This window comes from Puma concolor, chromosome B4 (genome assembly GCF_028749965.1).
Source record: "Puma concolor isolate L17-30 chromosome B4, mPumCon1.1.hap2, whole genome shotgun sequence".
Taxonomy (NCBI): domain Eukaryota; kingdom Metazoa; phylum Chordata; class Mammalia; order Carnivora; family Felidae; genus Puma; species Puma concolor.
This window is the reverse complement of record NC_141673.1, coordinates 62,771,602-62,791,273: the sequence shown is the minus strand read 5'-3', so window position 1 is coordinate 62,791,273 and position 19,672 is coordinate 62,771,602. Positions and strand designations below refer to the sequence as shown.

The 19,672-nt window shown below is 50.1% G+C and overlaps 1 protein-coding gene across 4 annotated transcripts; it reads right to left on the bottom strand.

Moving 5' to 3' along the window:
- Positions 1-1,241: 1,241 nt before the first annotated feature.
- Positions 1,242-18,532, bottom strand: CALCOCO1 (calcium binding and coiled-coil domain 1). 4 transcript variants are annotated; one of them, XM_086713222.1, is made up of 17 exons: positions 18,433-18,532; positions 16,085-16,261; positions 15,646-15,748; positions 14,455-14,645; positions 11,593-11,751; positions 11,037-11,185; positions 9,287-9,377; positions 6,413-6,568; positions 5,965-6,219; positions 5,369-5,494; positions 4,778-4,873; positions 4,264-4,372; positions 3,839-4,038; positions 3,325-3,431; positions 2,993-3,064; positions 2,719-2,780; positions 2,103-2,333 (listed from the first exon to the last, which is right to left on the bottom strand). In XM_086713222.1, the coding sequence occupies exons 2-16, from the start codon at positions 16,238-16,240 to the stop codon at positions 2,738-2,740; spliced, it is 2,013 nt and encodes a 670-aa protein (XP_086569348.1). In that variant the 5' UTR covers positions 16,241-16,261; positions 18,433-18,532; the 3' UTR covers positions 2,103-2,333; positions 2,719-2,737. The 4 variants fall into 4 exon arrangements, with proteins under 4 accessions (XP_086569346.1, XP_025786122.1, XP_086569348.1 ...); XM_086713220.1 differs by lacking the exon at positions 2,719-2,780 and having other exon boundaries at positions 1,242-2,333; XM_086713223.1 differs by lacking the exon at positions 2,993-3,064.
- Positions 18,533-19,672: the final 1,140 nt, after the last annotated feature.

Here is a 19,672-nt window from a genome sequence, read left to right as displayed (position 1 = left end):
AGACATAAATCACAAGTGATTTCATTAAATGCACCTCCTGCTGGGGATGTTGGCTCATAATTCCTCTCTGATTAACCCCCACTACCCCGGCAAGTTTATAGGCCAAGCGAGGGAGGGGGCAAGGGGGAGGGAAAAAGGAGGGATGGGGGGAATCCCAGGCGGGTGATGGATGCCTCTGTCAGCCCAGCTCGTATTTATTAATAGTCTTAATACGGGAAGCAATAAAGGAAGAGAGGGATTCTATTAATTAAATCATTGTTATAATTAACTTTCATTAAAGGAGGATCAATAAAGAGGAGTTGAGATGGAGAGAGGAGAGATCCATTATCTCTAATTTCCTTGGAAGGGATTCAGGGAATGAGATGGGGTTGCTAGGAGACGGCGACAGGAGGGAAGAAGGAAGGATGGAAGGATGTCATCCAGGTGGGGCTGGAAGGGGGGTGGGTTGGTGGGGGGTTCAGGTGGGTGGAGAGAGGGATTGGTACAGGTTGCCCACCCAGGGACCCTGAAGGCAGAGGAGGGTGACTGATAAGGGAGCTACTGGGCTGGGGAATAAGCGGGCTGTAGGCATGGCTTGTGCTGGGCATTGCTGAGAGCCCTGGTGAGCACGCAGCTCCTTAATAAATGCTTTACGACTCGGTGTGTGTGTCTAGCCTGTGAAGCTGGTTAGAGTGGATGAATGTGTTTTTGTGACTGTGGAGTCAGTGTGCGCATACGGGTACGTGAGGATGGCAACAGAGAGAGGGGGGCGGCAGGGACGGAAGGAAAATCAAACAGACTTCGGAGGGATGGAGTTGAGGGCGTTTTTTTTACCTAAGTGGCTCCCCAAAGATGTGAACTCCTGACACGGGTAATGCCCATCTTTGGCCCACGGTACAGTGATGGCTGCTATGGAGGTTGAAGGTCTGTGCAGTGGAAACTTCCCCTGCCTTCTGAGACATGCACCTGGGCCCAGAAGCTTGGGTTCCACCCTGCCCACCCCAGGACTGAAATCCCGAAGTCCTGTCTCACGTGGACCCATACGTTGCTCCCTCGCCCACCGCAGTCTTCTCCAAGCCAGCCGCCCCACCACAACCCGAGACAAAGATCCCTCCCTCCTCCTCTGCCCACCAAGAGGCATAGCGAGGAGACGCTGCTGGGCACCCTCCCCAAGAAGGCAGGGGGGAGTCCCCTCTGTCCCAACTCCCCTCCACTATGGTCTATGAGCCAGCTGTCTAGACCTGCGTTGCTCTAGTCACACCTCATGGTAAGAACACATTTTATTAGAATCGTTATACATATCATATAAATATATTTGTCCAAACTACAGATCGGGGGAGGGATAATGAGGGAAAGCTCTTATTGCTGGGGGGGGGGAACCTGGAGAGGGAGGAGGGCTGAGAAACGGGGACACCTGGGACCCTGTGTTCTCCCCATCCCTCACAGAAGGCACAAATGCATTATTTCTTTCCATGTGAGGACACTGGGGGGTGGTGGCAGGGTGGAGCAGGAGGTAAGAGTACAGAAAACCTCAAAAATACAAAAGAAACATCCAAATTTCATATCTAATGGTGTGGAAAAGGCTGGGGTGGGGGTGCAGAAAGCAATGGTGGGGGGGGGGGGCGGGAACAGAAAGAACCACTGAAGCTCAGAACTGAAAGAGACCTGAAGAGGCCGTGATGTCCATGCTGCTGCCTCCATGCAGGCCCCAGAGAAAACTCAGATAAACCAACAAAGACCCCCAATAAGAGAGGGTGGGGTGCCCCGGGGAATTGGCTTTGGGGCATCAGAGAGTGTGTGTGAGTGTGTGTGTATGAGTGTGTGTGTGTGTGGCTGGTGTCCGTGACAGAAGCAACCTGCCCCTGGGGAAGTTCTCCTCCATCCTGGTTCCTCCAAAACCGCTTTTAGGGGGTAAGGTCAGCCACCGCTTCCAAAAAGGACCCCTGCTTGGACAAAAGAACCAGGCAGGAGAGGATGCCGGTGAGAGCTTGGGATGAAAATGGCTCAAAGGCAGGGGCGGTTCTTAGGGAACAGAATATCATGGAGCCCAGAATATCATGGAGCCCAGAATATCATGCCCAGTCTGTGCATGAGTGTGTGTGTGTGTGTGTGTGTGTGTGTGTGTGTGTGTGTGTGTGTGTGAGTGCATCTGTGCATGTACTGGGGAGGGGTGAGATCACTCAAAGGTAAAGGGGTCCTGGGTGCTGAAAAAGAAGTGTCCATCCATGTGGTCCTCCAGGGCATCCTTATCACTCTCAGCCGGAAAGCGCTCCTTACAAATAGGGCACTCCTTCCAAGGGGGGGTGGCAGGGCCCCCGGTGCTGGCCTCTGACAAGGGTCCCACTGCAAAGCCACTGAAGGAGACAGAGGGGAAGGAGAGGGTCAGTGTGCTCCGATGCCTTCTTGCCTTGTGGACCTCAGGGACAGGGACCCATGCACCTGGCCTTCCAGATTACCCTGTTCCTGGCAGCTCTCTCTCCTAGTCTCACCCCCAGCATCGTTCTCCCCACACTACTGGAGCCTTAGTTTCCCAGCTCTCCAGGCCCTCTCTTCTTTAGTCCCCGCTGGTCGCTGGTCGCCGCAGTAGTGCACAGCCCATCCCCCACCCCTGCGTTCCTCCCTCCATCTCCGTCTGCTGCCTAATGAGGCTGAAAATGAGTCTGACATCGTCCTTCATCTTCCTGCTCCAGCCGAGAAGGATGACAGCATCGCCCCCTCCCTGCCCTGAGCCCATCTCACATCGAGGCAAAGCTGGGGGCTAGATGATAAAATCTCTCTTCCCCCTGCCTTCCCCTCTTGACCTGCAAAAGAAAAGGGAAGGCAGAAGGGGCGATCTGATACCTGAATCCCCCACCCCTGCAGCTGCATTGCCCAAAGGGTCTCCCAGGAAAGTCAGGGAAGAAGGACAACATCTCAGGGGTGGTCAGATGCTGGATCCCGGTCTTCTCTCTGTTCCCATCCCTGGGGGCACTGGTCACCTCCCTTCCTCCCCAGATGGAGCCTAGGTACCTACCTGGTGGTTGGGGAAGGGGGAGGGGCAGGAGAGAGGGGATGCAGGGCAATTTGGGCTCCACGGAAGATGGTGCTAGAACGACACAGAAGCCAGTTAAAGGCAGGGCCTCTGAGTGCACGTGTGCATTGATAAGATGGGGGGAGGAATTACCTGATGGCACCTGGGACTTGGGGTGGTGGGTGGTTTTCTGTGTCAACCACTCCTATGTCTCCTCTTCTTGGCTGGGGCCAAGAAGAGGGAGCTTGGGGGAAGGGCACGGGGACTGTTCACCCGGATGCCCTTTCCACTGGCATGCTCCCACCTCCCTCGTGTTCTCCCCCTTTTGCACTCACCTGGCCACGTCATAGAAGGCATTGCCCAGCTCAGGAAGCAGCAGGTGGGCCTCCTCACCTCCACTCTGAACAGCTGCCATGAGGACTGACTTCTCATCCTCGGCCTCCTGGGTACCAAAGAGATAGGGATGGGTTTGGGGGTAGCGTCCCAAGATAGGGGAGCAGCATGCTGGGGGAGGTAAGAGCAGTCCAGGCCCAGACGGTAGACTGTGGGCTGTAGTAAGAGTGAGGCAGGACAGGAGTTTTGATGGGGGCTAGTGGGTAAGAAGAGGAGGAGTATGGGGGGCAGGGGCTGGCAGCACTGGGGTTACTGGGTCGGACTGGATTTTGGGGCGGTGGCCCTGAAGAGAGGCTGGGCCTGCCTCCTCTCTCCCAAGGGGAAAGCAGAGCCCTGTACGGCTAAGATTAACACTTCCTTTTCCGGACACTGGGCCATTGGGTGTGGCCGTACCTGCCCCTTCCTCCCTAACCCTGCTCTGTCTCCCACCACCGCCCCCGTCCACACACAGCTCACCGAGTCAGAGCTACTCTCTTCAGCTGGCCCTGAGAGGTGGGGAGCGATGGGAGCCGGCTGGCTGATGACGACCAGGGGAGAAGACTCTCGTGGCCCAGCAGGAGAAGAGCCTGTGTCTCCACGCTCACACAGGCCATAGGGAGGGACCCTCATGTCTTCTGGGGACTCGTCCTCTGAGTCTGTCAGAGCCGCTGGGCAGCCTGTGGGTGAGGGAGAGGACAGAGAAGGATGAATCGTTAGAGGCTTGGCTCAGCTATCTCCCTTTGGATGAGGGATATGGTTAAGCTAGACAGGGGCCAGGGTCTGGGAAGGAAAAAGGCAAAACACAGAGGGCAGAGGCAGCTCCCAGAGGGGTCACATGCAGCTTTCCCCAACGGGGGAAACAGGCGGGGGAAGAGGTGTCACAAGACTGGGGGTGTACAGACTCGGGCCCACAGCCGCCTCCTCGTCCTCTGTGACAGCATCCTCGTTCCACTTCTCGTCTGCCACCTTCTCCAGGCGGGCCTCCAGCTTCCTCATGTACTCTAGCAGTTCCTGGAGTTGGGAGCAAAGACGTGAGGGAGGCTGGGAAGACGCCAACCCCGCTGCCTGCAGAGCCTTCCTTGACCCAAGAGGAACTCTGAGCTCCTCGGGACTGGATGCCTTCCCCAAAGTGGGCTGTGGTGGGGGAGGGGTGGGGTGGGGAGGCAGCTCAAAGGAGAGCCTCACTCCCACCCCCGCCCCCAGGAGCCCTCCTTCACCTCTCACATCCCTCCCTCGCTCCCACAGTCCTCCCCTGTTCTGCCAAGTCGACCAGTGAGAGGAGCCACGTTCCCATTTTTAGCCTCCGGGCCCTCTTAGAGTTAGCAGTTCTTAAGCCAAGAGATGACAAGAAGACATGAGGTTCCCCCCTGAATCCTCAGCTCTGGCATCCAAGGGGCCCGAGTCCTAGGTTCTCACCTGCTTCTCCTCCTGCAACTGTTCCTTCTCCTTCTGGAGCACGCGCAGGGCTGACCGCAGCTCTGTGAGCTCCCGCTTGCTCTCCGACAACTGCACCTGAGGGAATGTGGAGCCTAGAATGTACCGCCAAGAACCTAGGCTCTGTGACCTGGAACCACCAACCTAGAATCATGCTCCTCTGTGCCCCGGTCCCTCTCTTGCCCTGACACACACAGGGGAAGCCCCAACACTCTTCTTCGATGAGTCCCTTGTCTTGACCACAGGAGACAGTCGCCTGGGTCCCAGTCTCTGCCTCTCCAGTGGGGGCCTGGGTGATTGCCTTTGGCTGGGATACAGAGGCCCTGGTCACAGCCGGGGCATTCTAGAATTCCCTTACGTCATCGCTATGAGGCCCAGAGTATTTGCCATGAGAAGAGAAAGGGACATTGCACATTTCAACCCAATGAGACCTGGGATGTGTGCAAGTAAGATGCCATTCAACATATAAGTGAGCACCCAGCACTTCTGAGCTGACACCCAGGACAGAGAGAAGGGCCACTGATGTCTCAGGAGGTGACAGGAGCAGGACTCATGGGTGGCTGGGCTTCTCACCAGGCTAGAATCCTTTTCCCGGGCTAGTTCAGTCTTGAACACTTGATTCTGGGTCTTCTCCTCCTGAACTGCCTTTTCCAGTCGAAGTATCTCTGCACTTAGCTTCAGGATCTTATCTTTCTCTGCCTGGGATGCGGCCGAAAAGGAACGTGGGAGGGGAAAGGTGAAGGAAAAGGGTCACCACTGGCATCAGCCCCATCCCTCGCTGTGTCCTTTCCTTTCTTTCAATGAGTATTTTGGGAGCAATTTCTCCTTCTTGGCTCCCTCATTCCTGATACTTCTCAATGAAGGAAGGGACATGCCAGCAAGGTGCCTTGCTGATCAGAAATGGGCATCACGACAGGGCCCGGTGCCTAGGGCAGTAAACGTTTCTGAATCAAGGTGGTAACCAAGGAAGGTGCTACGAAGATCAGGACTGGGACACCCTACTTACGGATGGGTCATACTTGGGACAGTGAACTGTACCTCCCTCAGAGCCCCTCCCCACTCCTGAGTCCTCTAAGCTTCTCATCCCTGTCTCCCTTCCCAGGGGATCTGACTCCATGGAGGTGGGGGCAGTGGCTGTGAGCCTGCCAGGTTCCCCCCCGTCCCTCTACCTCCATACTCTGCAGCAGCCCCGCCCGCTCCTTGCTCCATTGGCTTTTTTCCTCCTTCAGGTGCAGGCTGAGCTCAGCCAGCCTGCCATTGACTCCAGCCACTTCCAGGCGGCTGCGGTGTAGCTCCGCCATGGTGCGGTCCCTGGCTCCCGCTGTGCTGGCCAACTCCTCCCCAAGAAGGGTGGCTTTCTGCTGGCTTGAGGCTGCGAGCTCCTGGGCTCCTCGAAGCTGCTCCTTTAGGGGCTCCAGCTCAGCCTCAGGAGAAAGAAGGAGATGGAGATTAGGGCTCCCAGTGAGTCATTCTCGAACCAGGAAGGTAACTAGGGTCCCTGTGACCCCGCACCGCAACAAGGCTCACGATTTATATTGTTCAATCTTTAGCCATGTCTTTTCCCTAGCTAGCCCTTGGTACTTCCTCTACTTCTCGCTGCCTAGGGGCTTCACTCACCACGCGCTGCTGGGCCTGGCCTAGGGTGTCCTTCATCTGGGCCACCTTGTCCTTCAGTCGCTGGGCCTGGGCACTCTGCTCCTCCTGCCGGCCCTTTGCTTCCTGCAGCTCCAGATTTAAGCGGCGGTTCTCCTGTTGTGCCATTTGGAGCTCAGCCTGATGGGAGGTGGAAAATAGGTAAGGAAAGGGGTATATGTATTTGGGGTGGCTGGCAGGGGCTGAACCACTGCGATGAGAGAGATCAAGGTTCCGCTTCCCAGATTTAACACAAACTCAAGCATTCAGCTCTCGTCAGCCCTTCTTGGGGTCTCAGCTCAAAGCGACTCAGGCCTGAACATCCAGTCTCCAGCTCCCATAATGAGGCACCGGCATCACAGCCTTGATGGGGTCTTACACGAATCTAGGTATCCCGTGTACCATTTCTGCTTCTCCACTCTTCCTTTCATTATTATTAATTAAAAAAAAAATTTTTTTTTTAACTTTTTTTATTTATTTTTGAGACAGGGAGAGACAGAGCATGAACAGGGGAGGGTCAGAGAGAGGGAGACACAGAATCTGAAACAGGCTCCAGGCTCTGAGCTGTCAGCACAGAGCCCGATGCGGGGCTCGAACTCACGGACTGCGAGATCATGACCTGAGCTGAAGTCGGCCGCTTAACCAACTGAGCCACCCAGGCGCCCCTATTATTAATTTTTTAAAGAAGGTTTTATTGATTTTTTAGGTAACCTCTACGCCTAACATGGGGCTTGAACTCACAACCCCAAGATCAAGAATCGCTTGCTCCACCAACTGAGCCAGTCAGGCGCCCCTCTGCTCTTCCTTTTAGATCAAAACTCAGTCTGGATGTCCATGAGGCCCTCAAACTCAGCATATTCTACTTCCCAGTCCACTCCTTTCCACTCTTATTTCTGCCCATGCTACTAACTACTTCCTAAGTCACTCAGGCTGGATCCCTTGGTGCTGGGCTTGGCTCTGTTCTTTCCTTAGTGACCCCAAGAAAAGCCTTTTGCTTCTCCATCTTCTGTCTTGTTCACAGCCATTTTCTCTTTTCTACTATCACAGCAACCACGTTGACTCAGGATCTGGTCATTTCTGACTTGGATTATTGAATAATCTCATAACTAGTTCATCTCCCAGGAAGAAATCACATTAATCTTCTGTTAAGTCCGGCCTAAGTACATGTCACCCCCTTGAAAATCACGGATGCCTCTCATTTGCTTACAGAAGAAAGACTAACTCCAGATCCTCTCCAGTCTGACCTGGGCCTCATCTCAAACCCTCCACCCACACTTTCAAGTGCCCCGAGTGTTCTGGACTCTCAGCCTTTGCACGTGTCTTTCTCAGTTCCCAGAATGGCCTCCCTCTCATCTCTGTCTACTCAAATCCTACCTACTCTTTACTGCTGAACAAATGGCTTTCAAATACCCTTCCACGGAAGCCTAGGGTTTGGAGGAAGCTGCTGAGAGATTCTGCAAATATGTGATGTGAGCTCCTTCCAAATAATTCAAAAAATATGTGAGAAAAACAACATACAAGCTCACAAATTAACACAATGGGGATCATCAATCCATTGACATGTGCTTCTGAGTTAATTCACTTTTTTTTCAGGTTAATTAATTTTTCTGTACAAACCTCAGAATAAAGTTCCTATTGGATTTTCTTTTTGTTTGAAAAGCAAACTGAGATGGCATGGTGGACAGTTTAAAAATTGCTGTCATTTGCACTTACTTATTTGGAGACTCAAGGTGTTCTTAGTATTGTACAACCAAAACTCAATACAGAAACATATTAGCTGCTGATGCTGACAGAATAGTTACCTGTAACCTCTGATTTCAAGGTTTGGCATCCATCAGAATTACCTGATTACCCCTTTTGTTACCTTATAAGTTAACATTGTACATTTGAATTTTTAAAATTGGGGTGCATGGGTGGCTCAGTGGGTTGAGCATCTGACTTTGGCTCAGGTCATGAGCTCACGGCTTGTGAGTTTGAGCCCCACATCAGGCTCTGTGCTGACAGCTCAGAGCCAGTATCCTGCTTCAGATTCTGTCTCCCTCTCTCTCTGCCCCTCCCCCACTCATGCTCTGTCTCTCCCTCTCTCAAAAATAAATAAACATTGGGGCGCCTGGGTGGCTCGGTCAGTTAGGCATCTGACTTTGGCTCAGGTCATGATCTCACGGTCCGTGAGTTCGAGCCCCGCATCGGGCTCTGTGCTGACAGCTCAGAGCCTGGAGCCTGTTTCAGATTCTGTGTCTCCCTCTCTCTGACCCTCCCCTGTTCATGCTCTGTCTCTGTCTCAAAAATAAATAAACGTTAAAAAAAAAATTAAAAAAAAATAAACATTAAAGAAAATAAATACTTGAATTTATAAAAATAAATTTATAGTAATAAACTATTGGTTTTATCTATTCAATGAGGTTCCACCTAAGATGTAAAACTTTATTGTGGGGTGGAAAGGAGAGCTAAAAAAGCTGGAAAATACTAGGCTACTTTATGCCCCTCTTTTGCTTTTTTTTTTTTTTTTTTCAGTACACTCTATGCCCAACGTGGGGCTTGAACTCACACCCTGAGATCAAGAGTCACACGCTCTACTGACTGAGCCAGCCAGGCATCCCTGCCCCCTTCTAATGACCCTAATAAGACGTGCTTTTGTCCACTTCTGTGGAGCATCTTAACACTTTATTATTCTTCCCTGGTGATGCTGAATATATTCCATTTTGACTAATCCTGACTTGGGTATACATTTTGTTTCCTAGGAGAGCGTGTGTACAATGTCCTCCTTACATTTTTTATCGGCTTTGGTGCCCGGCACTCAAAAGGGCCTCAACGCAGTGGAAGAACAATTGAGAAAGCAAACCGACTCTGAGCCCCTACCTCGCTCTGCTCCTTGTCGGCCTGCGCTTCTTTCAGTTGACCAAGAAGCTTCTCCTGTTCCCGAGTCAGGGCCTTCACGGTGTCTCTCACCCTGTACGTGGGGACATGGAACATCAGATAACCCGGCTGGTCACCACAGGTGATACGAAGGACGTGGACTTTTGTCTTTATCACTTTTTCTGGTGCCCCTCTGGGCCCACACCTCCTATTGTCTCTGGGATGCCCAAATCCCCAGACCAAGGTGATCTCGCTGGAAGCCCTGAGTATCCAAGATTCCTGGTTCTAGAGCACAATCCAGAAATAAACAGTTTGTTCTCTTTATGTGTCATTTTAAGGAATGTTCTGCTGATGCCTGCCTAGTTGTTTGCATTCAATCAAGAGACCAGAATGCAGTCTTTTTTTAGACAAGGGACAGCCACGATCAATTATAAACTTTGGATCTAGATCAGAAGTTGGAAGACTTTTTCTGTAAAGGGCCTGATAATAAATACTTCAGGCTTTGCAGGCCATGAGGATTCTGTGGTAACTATTCAATTCTGCCACTGTAGTGTGAAAGCACCACAGACGTGTAAATGAATAAGCACGGCTGTTCCAATAAAACTTTATTTATGAACACTGACATTTGCATTTCAGATAATTTTCATATCACAAAATATTTTTCTTCTTTCGTTTAACCGTTAATTCATCATTAAAACCATTTAAACTCACAGACTGTACAAAAACAGGTGGCCAGGCTAGATCTGGCACATGGGCCATAGGTTTACTAACCCCTGGGCTAGACAGTCCCTAATCTTTTCCAGATGCTCAGTCTGATCCCTGCTTTTCTATTCCATGATTTAGAACCTAGACATTTACTATCTCCGTAGGGCAAGACTAACATATCCTACACTGGAGAAGTCTCAGGGAGTAACTCACTTTTTTACGCTGGACCTTGGCTAGAATGCCTCTTTAAGGAGTTTAAAAATATACATAAAATCTACTGGTGCCGAATGAAAGAGACTTAATTACACAATTTGATGAAAGAAAGAACCAGAGTGTTTCTCCTGGCGAAAATGTGACAGACAGACACGGGAAGTGGTCAGTGTTTGTGCCATTTGGTAAAAACGACAGTGGTCTGGTAGAAGAAAGAAATTCATCCTGTGCAACCCCAGAGGTCTAAACCAGCACTAATGGAGGCAAGTTACAGAAGGGAGGTGTTTAGTTCAATACAAGAGATACAAAAGTGACAGCTGTCTGATATTGAAAGAGGCTGCCTTCTGAGGTAGTGACCCTCTCAATTACCTGACAGTCCTCTGAGGGCTAAGATTCTATGACTTATACCTTTTTTTTTTCAGAGGAGAGATCCCGTAACATTCCTGGATCACCGGTTCAGACATTTCCTAACAGTGAGAACGGAGTCTCATCTTCTTTGCTGTGATAAAATCTGAAATCCATCCTCTCTTATCTTGTCTTGACTGTTCTATCCACTCTTTTCTTCCAAATCCTCCACTCCTAGCTCCTGCTTGGCCTTTGTTGCAGCATAAATAGTAACTATGATTACTTCTGAAGGTGAGGAATACAGAATAGGCTTAGGAAAGACGGAAGAGAGCTAGGCAGGAAAGAAAAGCCGGGGAAGTGGAATACCCTGAGTCTGAAAGGGGAAAGAACCACACCAGACAGAGTGCAGGTTTGCCCGTCTGAAACAGGAGGCCGGAGTCTGGGGGTGACAGGAAATGAAGGGAAGTGATGGGGGTAGAGAGGGCGCCCTCACCTGTCCAGCTCCACCTCCTTTGTCAGCACTTTCTCACTGATGGCCTGGATGTCATCTTCTAGCTCCAGGATGCGTGCCACATGGTCTCCTTGTTGCCGGCTCAGGATGTCCCTCTCTTCTGTGAGCTCCCCGTGGGACCGGGAAAGCCCCTGGAATCAAGGTTCCCCCCAGAAGAATGAAGTTGAGACTCACCTCTCAAAGCACAGAACAAGGGCTTGGGAGGAGCACACGGGAGTTAGCCTGTTCTCACCTTCCTACCCTGTCACCTTCCTTGAAAAAGAAACTGCCAGAGAGCATTCCCTTACTGGCGAATATGGCCACATCCCCCCGTCCCCCAGCACTCCTGTGTGCAAAGAACTGAGTGTCATTACATTTGGGGATGTGTCTCCTGTCATGTCAAGTTTAATCCTACTTGTTACCCCTTAAAGCTATGTTTTTGATACCGGAACCATCTTAAAAGCCCACTAACATCTTTCCTTTCCCATCTTCGCTGGGTTCAGACTTTGGACCCTGGGTGAGCAGCCAGGCCCCGTGCCCCACCTGGCTCGACTCCCACCTTGTACTGCTCCATCAGCTCCGCATGCTCCTGCCTGGCTGTTGCCAGAGCCGTCTCGAGCTCCTGTACTTGACTCCTCAGCTCCGTCACCTGTCCCTCCAGCTGCAGCTTCAGCTGCATCAGGTCATTTCTCTCTTGCTGGCTCTCATCCAGCTGGTTCTACAGGGAGCAGGATGAGGAGGGGGGTGTGCTCGTGAAAGTCCCGTCCCCATCACGCTGCAGGTGCATTCGGGGCCGGGAGGTTACATCGGTACAAGCTATAAAGAGCTGAGTAAGGGGAGGCTTGTGTGTTACTGAATCCTGCCCACCACCAGTCAGACGCACCAGCTCTCGACGCTCTTGGAAGAAGTCTTTCTCGATCCACATAGACAAAAGGAATGGCTCCCTGAATTTTACCTTCTCTATTCTGGAACCCGACAGAGGTAGGTTTAAATCTCCAACATAATTTTTGCTAGCTCTGTTACTTGTTTTTTAAAAAAAATATTTACTTATTTTTGAGAGAGACAGAATGCGAGTGGGAGAGGGGCAGAGAGAGGGAGACACAGAATCTGAAGCAGATACCAGGCTCTGACCTGTCAGCACAGAGCCTGACGCAGGACTCAAACCCACGACCTGTGAGGTCATGACCTGAGCCAAAGTCAGGCACTCAACCAACTGAGCCACCCAGGTGCCCTGCTAGCTATGTCACTTTGAATGAGTTACATAACTTCTCTGAGTCTCTGTCCTCATTTGGAAAGTGATCTCTTAGCCTAGATTTTTGAAAGGTAATTATAATGAGAATAACAAATGCAAAAACAGAACACGGAAAATATCCAGATGGCCAACAGACACAGGAAAAGGTGCTCAACATCACTCATCATCAGGGAAATGCAAATCAAAACCACAATGAGATACCACCTCACACCTGTCAGAGTGGCTAATATCAAAAACACAAGGAACAACAAGTGTTGGCGAGGATGTGGAGAAAAAGGAGTCGTTGTGCACCAATGGTGGGAATGCAAACTGGTGCAGCCACTGTGGAAAATGGTGTGGAGATTCCTCACAAAGTTAAAAATAGAACTACCCTACGGTCCAGTAATCGCACTACTGGGTATTTACCCCAAAATATGAAAACACTAGGGGCGCTCGGGTGGCTCAGTCAGTTAAGCATCCGACTTCGGCTCAGGTCATGATCTCCCAGTCTGTGGGTTTGGGCCCCGTGTCGGGCTCTGTGCTGACAGCTCAGAGCCTGTAGCATGTTTCAGATTCTGCGTCTCCCTCTCTCTCTGCCCCTCCCTGCCTCGTGCTCTCTCTCTCTCAAAAATAAACAGCAAAAAAAATTTTTTTTAATATATGAAACACTAATTCAAAGGGATACATGCACCCCAATGTTTATAGCAGCATTATCTACAATAGCCAAATTATGGAAGCAGCCCAAGGGTCCATCGACTGAAGAACAAATAAAGAAGATGTGGTACATATATACACAATGGAATATTACTCAGCCATGAAAAGGAATGAAATCTTGCCATTTGTAACAACATGGATGAAGCTAGAGAGGGTAATGCTAAGTGAAATCAGTCAGAGAAAGACCAATACCCTATGATTTCACTTAAATGTGGAATTTAAGAAACAAAACAAATGAGCAAAGGAAAAAAAGGGATATAAACCAAGAAACAGACTCTCTACTATAGAGAATAAACTGATGGTTACCAGAGGGGAGGTAGGTAAGGGGATGGGTGAAATGGGCGATAAAGATTAAAGAATACACTTATGATGAGTACTGATTAATATATATGGAACTGCAGAATCACTCTATTGTACATCTGAAACTACCAAAACACTGTATGTTAACTACATTAGAATCAAAATAAAAACTTAATATAAAAAAAAAAACCCAGAACACAGGGTAGGAGCTCGCACATCTCTGACTTATGTAAGATATAGACATCTTCCTATTCTTGTGTTGATCCCGTGTGTTTAGAGGGTTCTAGAAGGCAAGAGTTTATCTAAATCACAGATCAGGTACCCATTCTCACCCTCTGAGCACTTCCTCAAGTCTGTCCTCTTGTCTGGGGAATGTACTTCCTCCCCAGTTTCCCTATCCCTGATCTTCCTTCAGGAAGTCCTTGCCAACATCTGCCCCCACTCTCTAACTCTTCTCTATTTGGTCTATTTGGTCCCACAGAAAAATACAAGCCACATATATAGTTTTTTAAACTTCCTAGTAAATACTCAAAAAAGTAACAAGAAACAGGTGAAATTTATTTTAATGGTATTTTATCCAACTCAGCGTATCCAAAGTATTAGCATTTCAACATGTGACCAATATAAAAAACCACTGAGATCCTTTACTTTTTTTTTTAACACTAAGTCTTCAAAATCCTTTGTGTATGTTCCCCATACAGTACATCTCAATTTGGACCAGTCACATTTCAACTGTTCAAGAGCTTTTTGTATTGGACCGTGCAGGTGTGGGGCCCTACCACCTGCTCTCACTGCTCACCTGTCCTGGAAGTGGGTCTCATACTCCCCTTCCTCTGAACATTCCTTCCCTGGAGTGGCCTCCCTCTACCCTTTGGATCATCCTCTAGGGCCTAGGACAGGATGTAGCACTTGGGAGAAGGAATGTTTGAAAAGTACTTATGAAATCTTGAGTGACATGGGCCTGTGGGTAGCTTGCTTTCCTGCCCTACATGTTTGTGTCTATGTTAGATCAAGACTTTCTTAATGGCAAGACTGTGTAAGTCCTGGTGAGGTGCTCAGTTGAGGCCACAGCCCAGGGGAAGGTAAAGTGAGAAGCAGTCCCTTGCCATGCAGCCCTCCCCCTCCCCTGCCCCTCCCACTCCACTGCCTGGGAGCAGCTCTGTTGCTCTGTCTCACCTGCAGCACAGTGGCCTTGGGGACGACCAGCAGGATGTCAGAGCCGCCATCAGCCTCCTCTAGGGTCACCAGTTCGTCCATGGGCCTTGGCTCTCGGAACTGGAAAGGGGGGCTCTGCCCACATACCCGGCCCTGGCGGTTCACATACCGGAACTGGTAGAGCTGGGCTCCAGGTTTGGGCAGGTAGCTGGCTGTGGGAAGAGGAATGGACCCAGGACCCTAATATGATCCCAGGCCCTCAAGTGCCTGGCAGTCTTCCTTTTCCTTGATGTGTCTTTTTAAAAAAATTTTATATATATATAGAGAGAGTGAGCACCAGATGGGGAGAGAGGGAGCAGGCTCCACGCCCAGCACAGAATCCTATGTGGGGCTTGATCCCACGACCCCCGGGATCATGACCTGATCTGAAATCGAGAGTCGGATACTCATTGACTGAGCCACCCAGCCGCCCCCACCTTGATGTGTCTTATCACCCACTGTCTTTGGTTCCAGTCCCTCGTTCCTCGTTCCACATACTGTTTTCTTTCCTCTTTACCTCCCATGGGCTATTTCTGTTCCCTGAGATACTCTTCTTCCTCCTTTCTGCCTAGGCCTGTCCTTCCTCTCTTTCCCAAGCCTACCTTCCCTAATAATAATAATAGTAATAATAATAATAATAATAATGTTAGTTATCACTTACTGAGTGGCCACCCTGAACCAGGCACTATGCTAACCCTTTACCTGTATCACTTTAAACCTTCATATTGTCCCTATAAGCCATGCATCCCCTTTTCCTGTTAAGATAACAGAGACAGGGAAATTAAGTAATTTGTCCAAGGTCTAATAGCTTGTATTAGAGTTGAGATTTGAGCCTAGGTCTTTCAGAATCTAAGGACTACCTTCTTCTCAATTTATGACACTACCTTTCCCTCCTTCCTACCCCTAGTTCCCTGAGAGGACTTCCTCTTTTTGGGGGGTAGGTGGCAGGATTACTGGCCCTTGACAGGTCCTTCTATCTCTAAGTCCCTGATTCTGTAATAATCCCACAATCCTATGTCTGCTGAGCCCTACTGGATACAGTTCTTATTTTATTTATTTGTACTTATTTTTTCTTGTTGCCTGTGCCTAACTTTGGTTTCTGAGCCCACTATCTTCCTCCAAACCTCTATCCCCTAGGTTCCTTCCTCCCAGACCTTCCATGTTCCCTCGTACCTTGGAACTGGACACTGGCGTGGACAGGGGAACCATCAGTTGCACTGTCAGGCACCGAAGACCACACAAAAGTGTGGTAATCCCGAACACAGGCAGCCTCCACCTGTGAAGGCCCATGGTGGGAGAGGGGTATGGTGATGGATCTGTGAGCCAGGGATGGCAGAAAGGGCTGAGGGACTGAATGGGGGCGAGGATGCTGTTACAGTGACAAGGATGATGACAGACTGGGAAAGTGGAGGGATCCTTTGTGGCAGGAGAGGGCAGGGCTAAGATGGGGAGGAGATGAGCCTTGGCTTACACAGATGGCTTCTGTCACCTGTGACATCTCTGCCCTTCTTCTCTATCAACATGCGGTTGAGAACCCAAGGACTAAGTCATTCCCCTGATTCCAACCAACCCATGGCTCACAAATCTGAGCCAAAAGGGGTTTCAGGGATACCTTGAAGATGCCAATCCAGTCGCTGGCGCTGGGCACGGCGCCTGGGGGAAGGGTATAGTGACATTCCACCTTGGTGTTGGGGATGTAGGTCCGGGCTACATTCAGAAAGTTGACTCCACCCCGGGAAGGTGCCCGGCTTAGTGATGATTCTTCCATCTTGCCCTCAAGGTATTTGCCCTATGAAATAAAGGGTTAATATCTTAAAACCTCTCCCATCCATCTCTTCTTCTCCCCAACTCCATCCCCACCCACTCACAGCTCCTGCCACTACACTCAGAGATGGAGGCATATTTCGTTCCTAGCCCCTAAGGGCTACAGGACCCTTCAGAGGTATCACTTTTAGTCTCCAGGACACAGGTCTGACCTTCTGAGTCAGTCCCCATCCTGTCTCACATCGTACCCTCTCTGAGTCACAGACTCTTCCTAGAGTTAAGATCTCTATCATTTCTGCTCCCCTTTCATAGTCCCATTGACCACGTCTCAGTATCCCAGGCTCTACCCGCTCAGTTCCTCCTTTCCCACCTCTTAACATACTTGAACATTCCAAATTCTTCAGCCTCCACCTCCCCATCCCATCCCGCTTATCTTTTTGGCTCTTGAATTCAAAATCCAACTGACGTGTGGGGCCCCCTCATTCCGAGCAGGTCTCCTTGCCCACTCCAGCTGTACCCAGGAGTAGCTTATGACACCTGAACACTCTCTGAAAGTAATGACTGAGTCTTGAAAGCAGGAATATGGCTGGAGGCGGGGACCAACAGCCCGATCCTCAGGCCCCCGAGGTCTCAGTTCTCTCCCCTCTCCAAGTTGTCTACCCTCATGAATTGAAAAAAAAAAAAAAAAAAAAAAAAAAGCTTCTGCTCTCATTCAAGAGACAAAGGGAAAAGGAGGATATAAGGAAAGACAGGTTTTGCCTCTCAACTTCAGGAAGTCAAGAATTCTGGAGGCGGCTGCTTCAAGGGTGGGGTGAAACATTCAGCAGGAACGTGGTGGTGTGGGGAGATGGAATGTGGGAGCCTGGAGCCAGGCAAAGTCCCACCCCTGGATAGGGGATAGATTGGAAGGTGGGAAGTAAGGGGCCCTAAGAAGGGGAAATATACATATGATGTTGAAAGAAGGGAGGATTAATTCAAAAATAACCTAACGTTCTTTTCTTCAGGTCTCGCCAGGAACAGAACTAGAAACCTACTGGTTTGACTATGTTAACCCAGCTGTAGTGTTTTCTCTCTGCCCCCTTTAGCCTCAATTCCAAGTGCCTGGATGTGTAGTTGGAGGCATGCTATAAGATGGGATTGACAGGGAGGGGTGTTCCAAGTTAGGGTGGGGAGAGTTAATTAGGAAACATGGGGATGGAGTGAGGAACAACAACAATAATCAACACAACTCCTCAGCCCAGGGCTGTGAGATGGCTCTCGTCATCGCTCCTCTCCATCCCACTAATCTTCATCCTGTGTCAACCACAGAGGATGGTGTCCAATCAGCCATGGCCAATAGTCATGGGCACACCCCCAAACATCACAAACCCACGCGAGGCTGAAGTCTGGGGCTAGCAACTTTAAAAACAACAGGAATTCAGTAGAGAAGGAAAGGTGGGCCAGCTCTACAAAAAGAAGCAACTTCTCCTTCCAAAATACGGATTGAACTGGGGACAAGAGGTTTCTTTGGGATTTCATCGCTGAAAAATCCCTCGTTAAAATTCGTCCATGTTTTCTCCAAATACAATTCTTCCGGCTTTTAAAATGGGGGATGCATCATCCCCCACAGATCTAAGCCTGTGGAATCCCAAATACTCCCCACAAATAAAATCCTTAACAGCTGGAAACATTCACCAGACTTGAAACAAAGCTCTGGGCACCTAAATGTATGTGTGTAGCTAGATTCAAGCGTTCGCGCGGGTGGGGGGACTCCCACCCCTCAACTCTGTAGGCCTCTAAGAGTTCCTTAACATTCTGCCACTTGTAAGGCTTCCCTCCCGGGACTCGGCGTAGTAAAAGGCCTTTGGATTGGGGCGGGAGGATAAGGAGAAAGGGAAGGTTTGTGAGGCTCAAGTCTTGCGTGGGAGAGAATGAGTAAATAATTCAGTGTCTCCCAACTACCTTAGGCGTAACAAGCTTTATAGAGAAGAACTGAGGGGAAGGGGAGAACAGTGAGGGGGCGCACCCCTGATCAGAGCCCCCTCGAGACCAAGAACTCTCAAAACAGAAGGGGTGGCTTTTCCAGTACGGAAAGTGTTAAAACCCAAACGCTCCTGCATCCCCCTTCCACAGTTCCCTTAGATTATCCTTTCACAGACTGGAAATTGGGGGTGACCCCCGCATTAGATCGCCCCCAAATTAGGCCAAGTTTCTTACCCCACACACGGATCAGCTGTTCCCTCACCTTCCACCAACAACAAAAACAGCACTCCGACTCCTGGAGGGGGAGGGAGAAAAGTGGACGTGAGGACTTCTGGGGTTTGTGGTTTCTCTGCCCTCTTTTGTCGGCGAGCCGGCTTGGATATGGAACTACACATCCCAGGAAGCTGTGCAAGAGGAGGGCGGAGCAGAGGGCGGTCGCGGCGGCGGCCTCACCACGGCATCCTGGGAGGCGTAGTTCCCACTTCCATGACTGCAAACGAGGGTGTGGCCACCAAAGGACTTCACGGCCCATGATTCCTTAGGAGGGGCCCGGCTGTATTGGTGGTGACTGCTGGTCTGTAACGTGCGTTGTGGGTTAGGGGGTGGGGAGGAGTTGGGGCTCTAACGTCTCTTGTTTTATGCTTCCCAGGGTACGACGCGTTGCGTTGCACCCTCATGTTTGCTTTTCACGACGGGCTGTGGGATAGATAGTATGGTTATCCACACTTTACGGATGAAGAAACCAAAGCCCAGAATGTTTAAGGAACCGGTCTAAAGTATCAAAGCTATGCGATGGTAGAATTCCAGGGCTGCAAGACTCCAAGTGAAGTGCTCTTGCCGCTACATCACGGGCTGCCCACTATTTAGGGACAGGGAGCTACTGGCTGTGGTGGCAGTTTCTTCTTTGCTTTAACCTCGGGGACAGCCCCTGTAAAACCTGTGTACTGTGCACCGCTATTTCCCCCCTCATCCCCCCCCCCCCACTTGAGGATTTCAGGGCCAGGGGGCCTGTCAATACTCACACACCCGGACTCGGCTCTCCCTAGAGTGGTCTGTGGGTCTACGAAGAAGACCCATTGGCTGAGGTGGTGATAATGGGGAGGTGAAGGAAGGATGAAGTTGAAAGGGGAGGCTGACATAATTCAGGACTGGTCAGAACTCACAAACAAGCCACTTAGAGGGGGCCGGTTTGCCCAAGCCTTTTAATGAATTAATATAACAATACATGTTATTGCTTCTGTTTTTATTTAGGAGAGGTTTGAAAGAGTAACACTCCTCCCACAACCTAAGTCAAATTAAAGACTTGGGCATCCTTCTGCCTCCCCTTTCCCGCACCGTCCAGGAGTCTCCAGGTAGTCTGAGGCATTCAAAATGATCTCTCTCCGGGTCTCGGTGTTCAGGGATTACAGTCTAAGGATTGATTTGCTCTTCCAGAGTGCCTGCTTTAATACTCTGCTCACTAAGTTACGGAGCC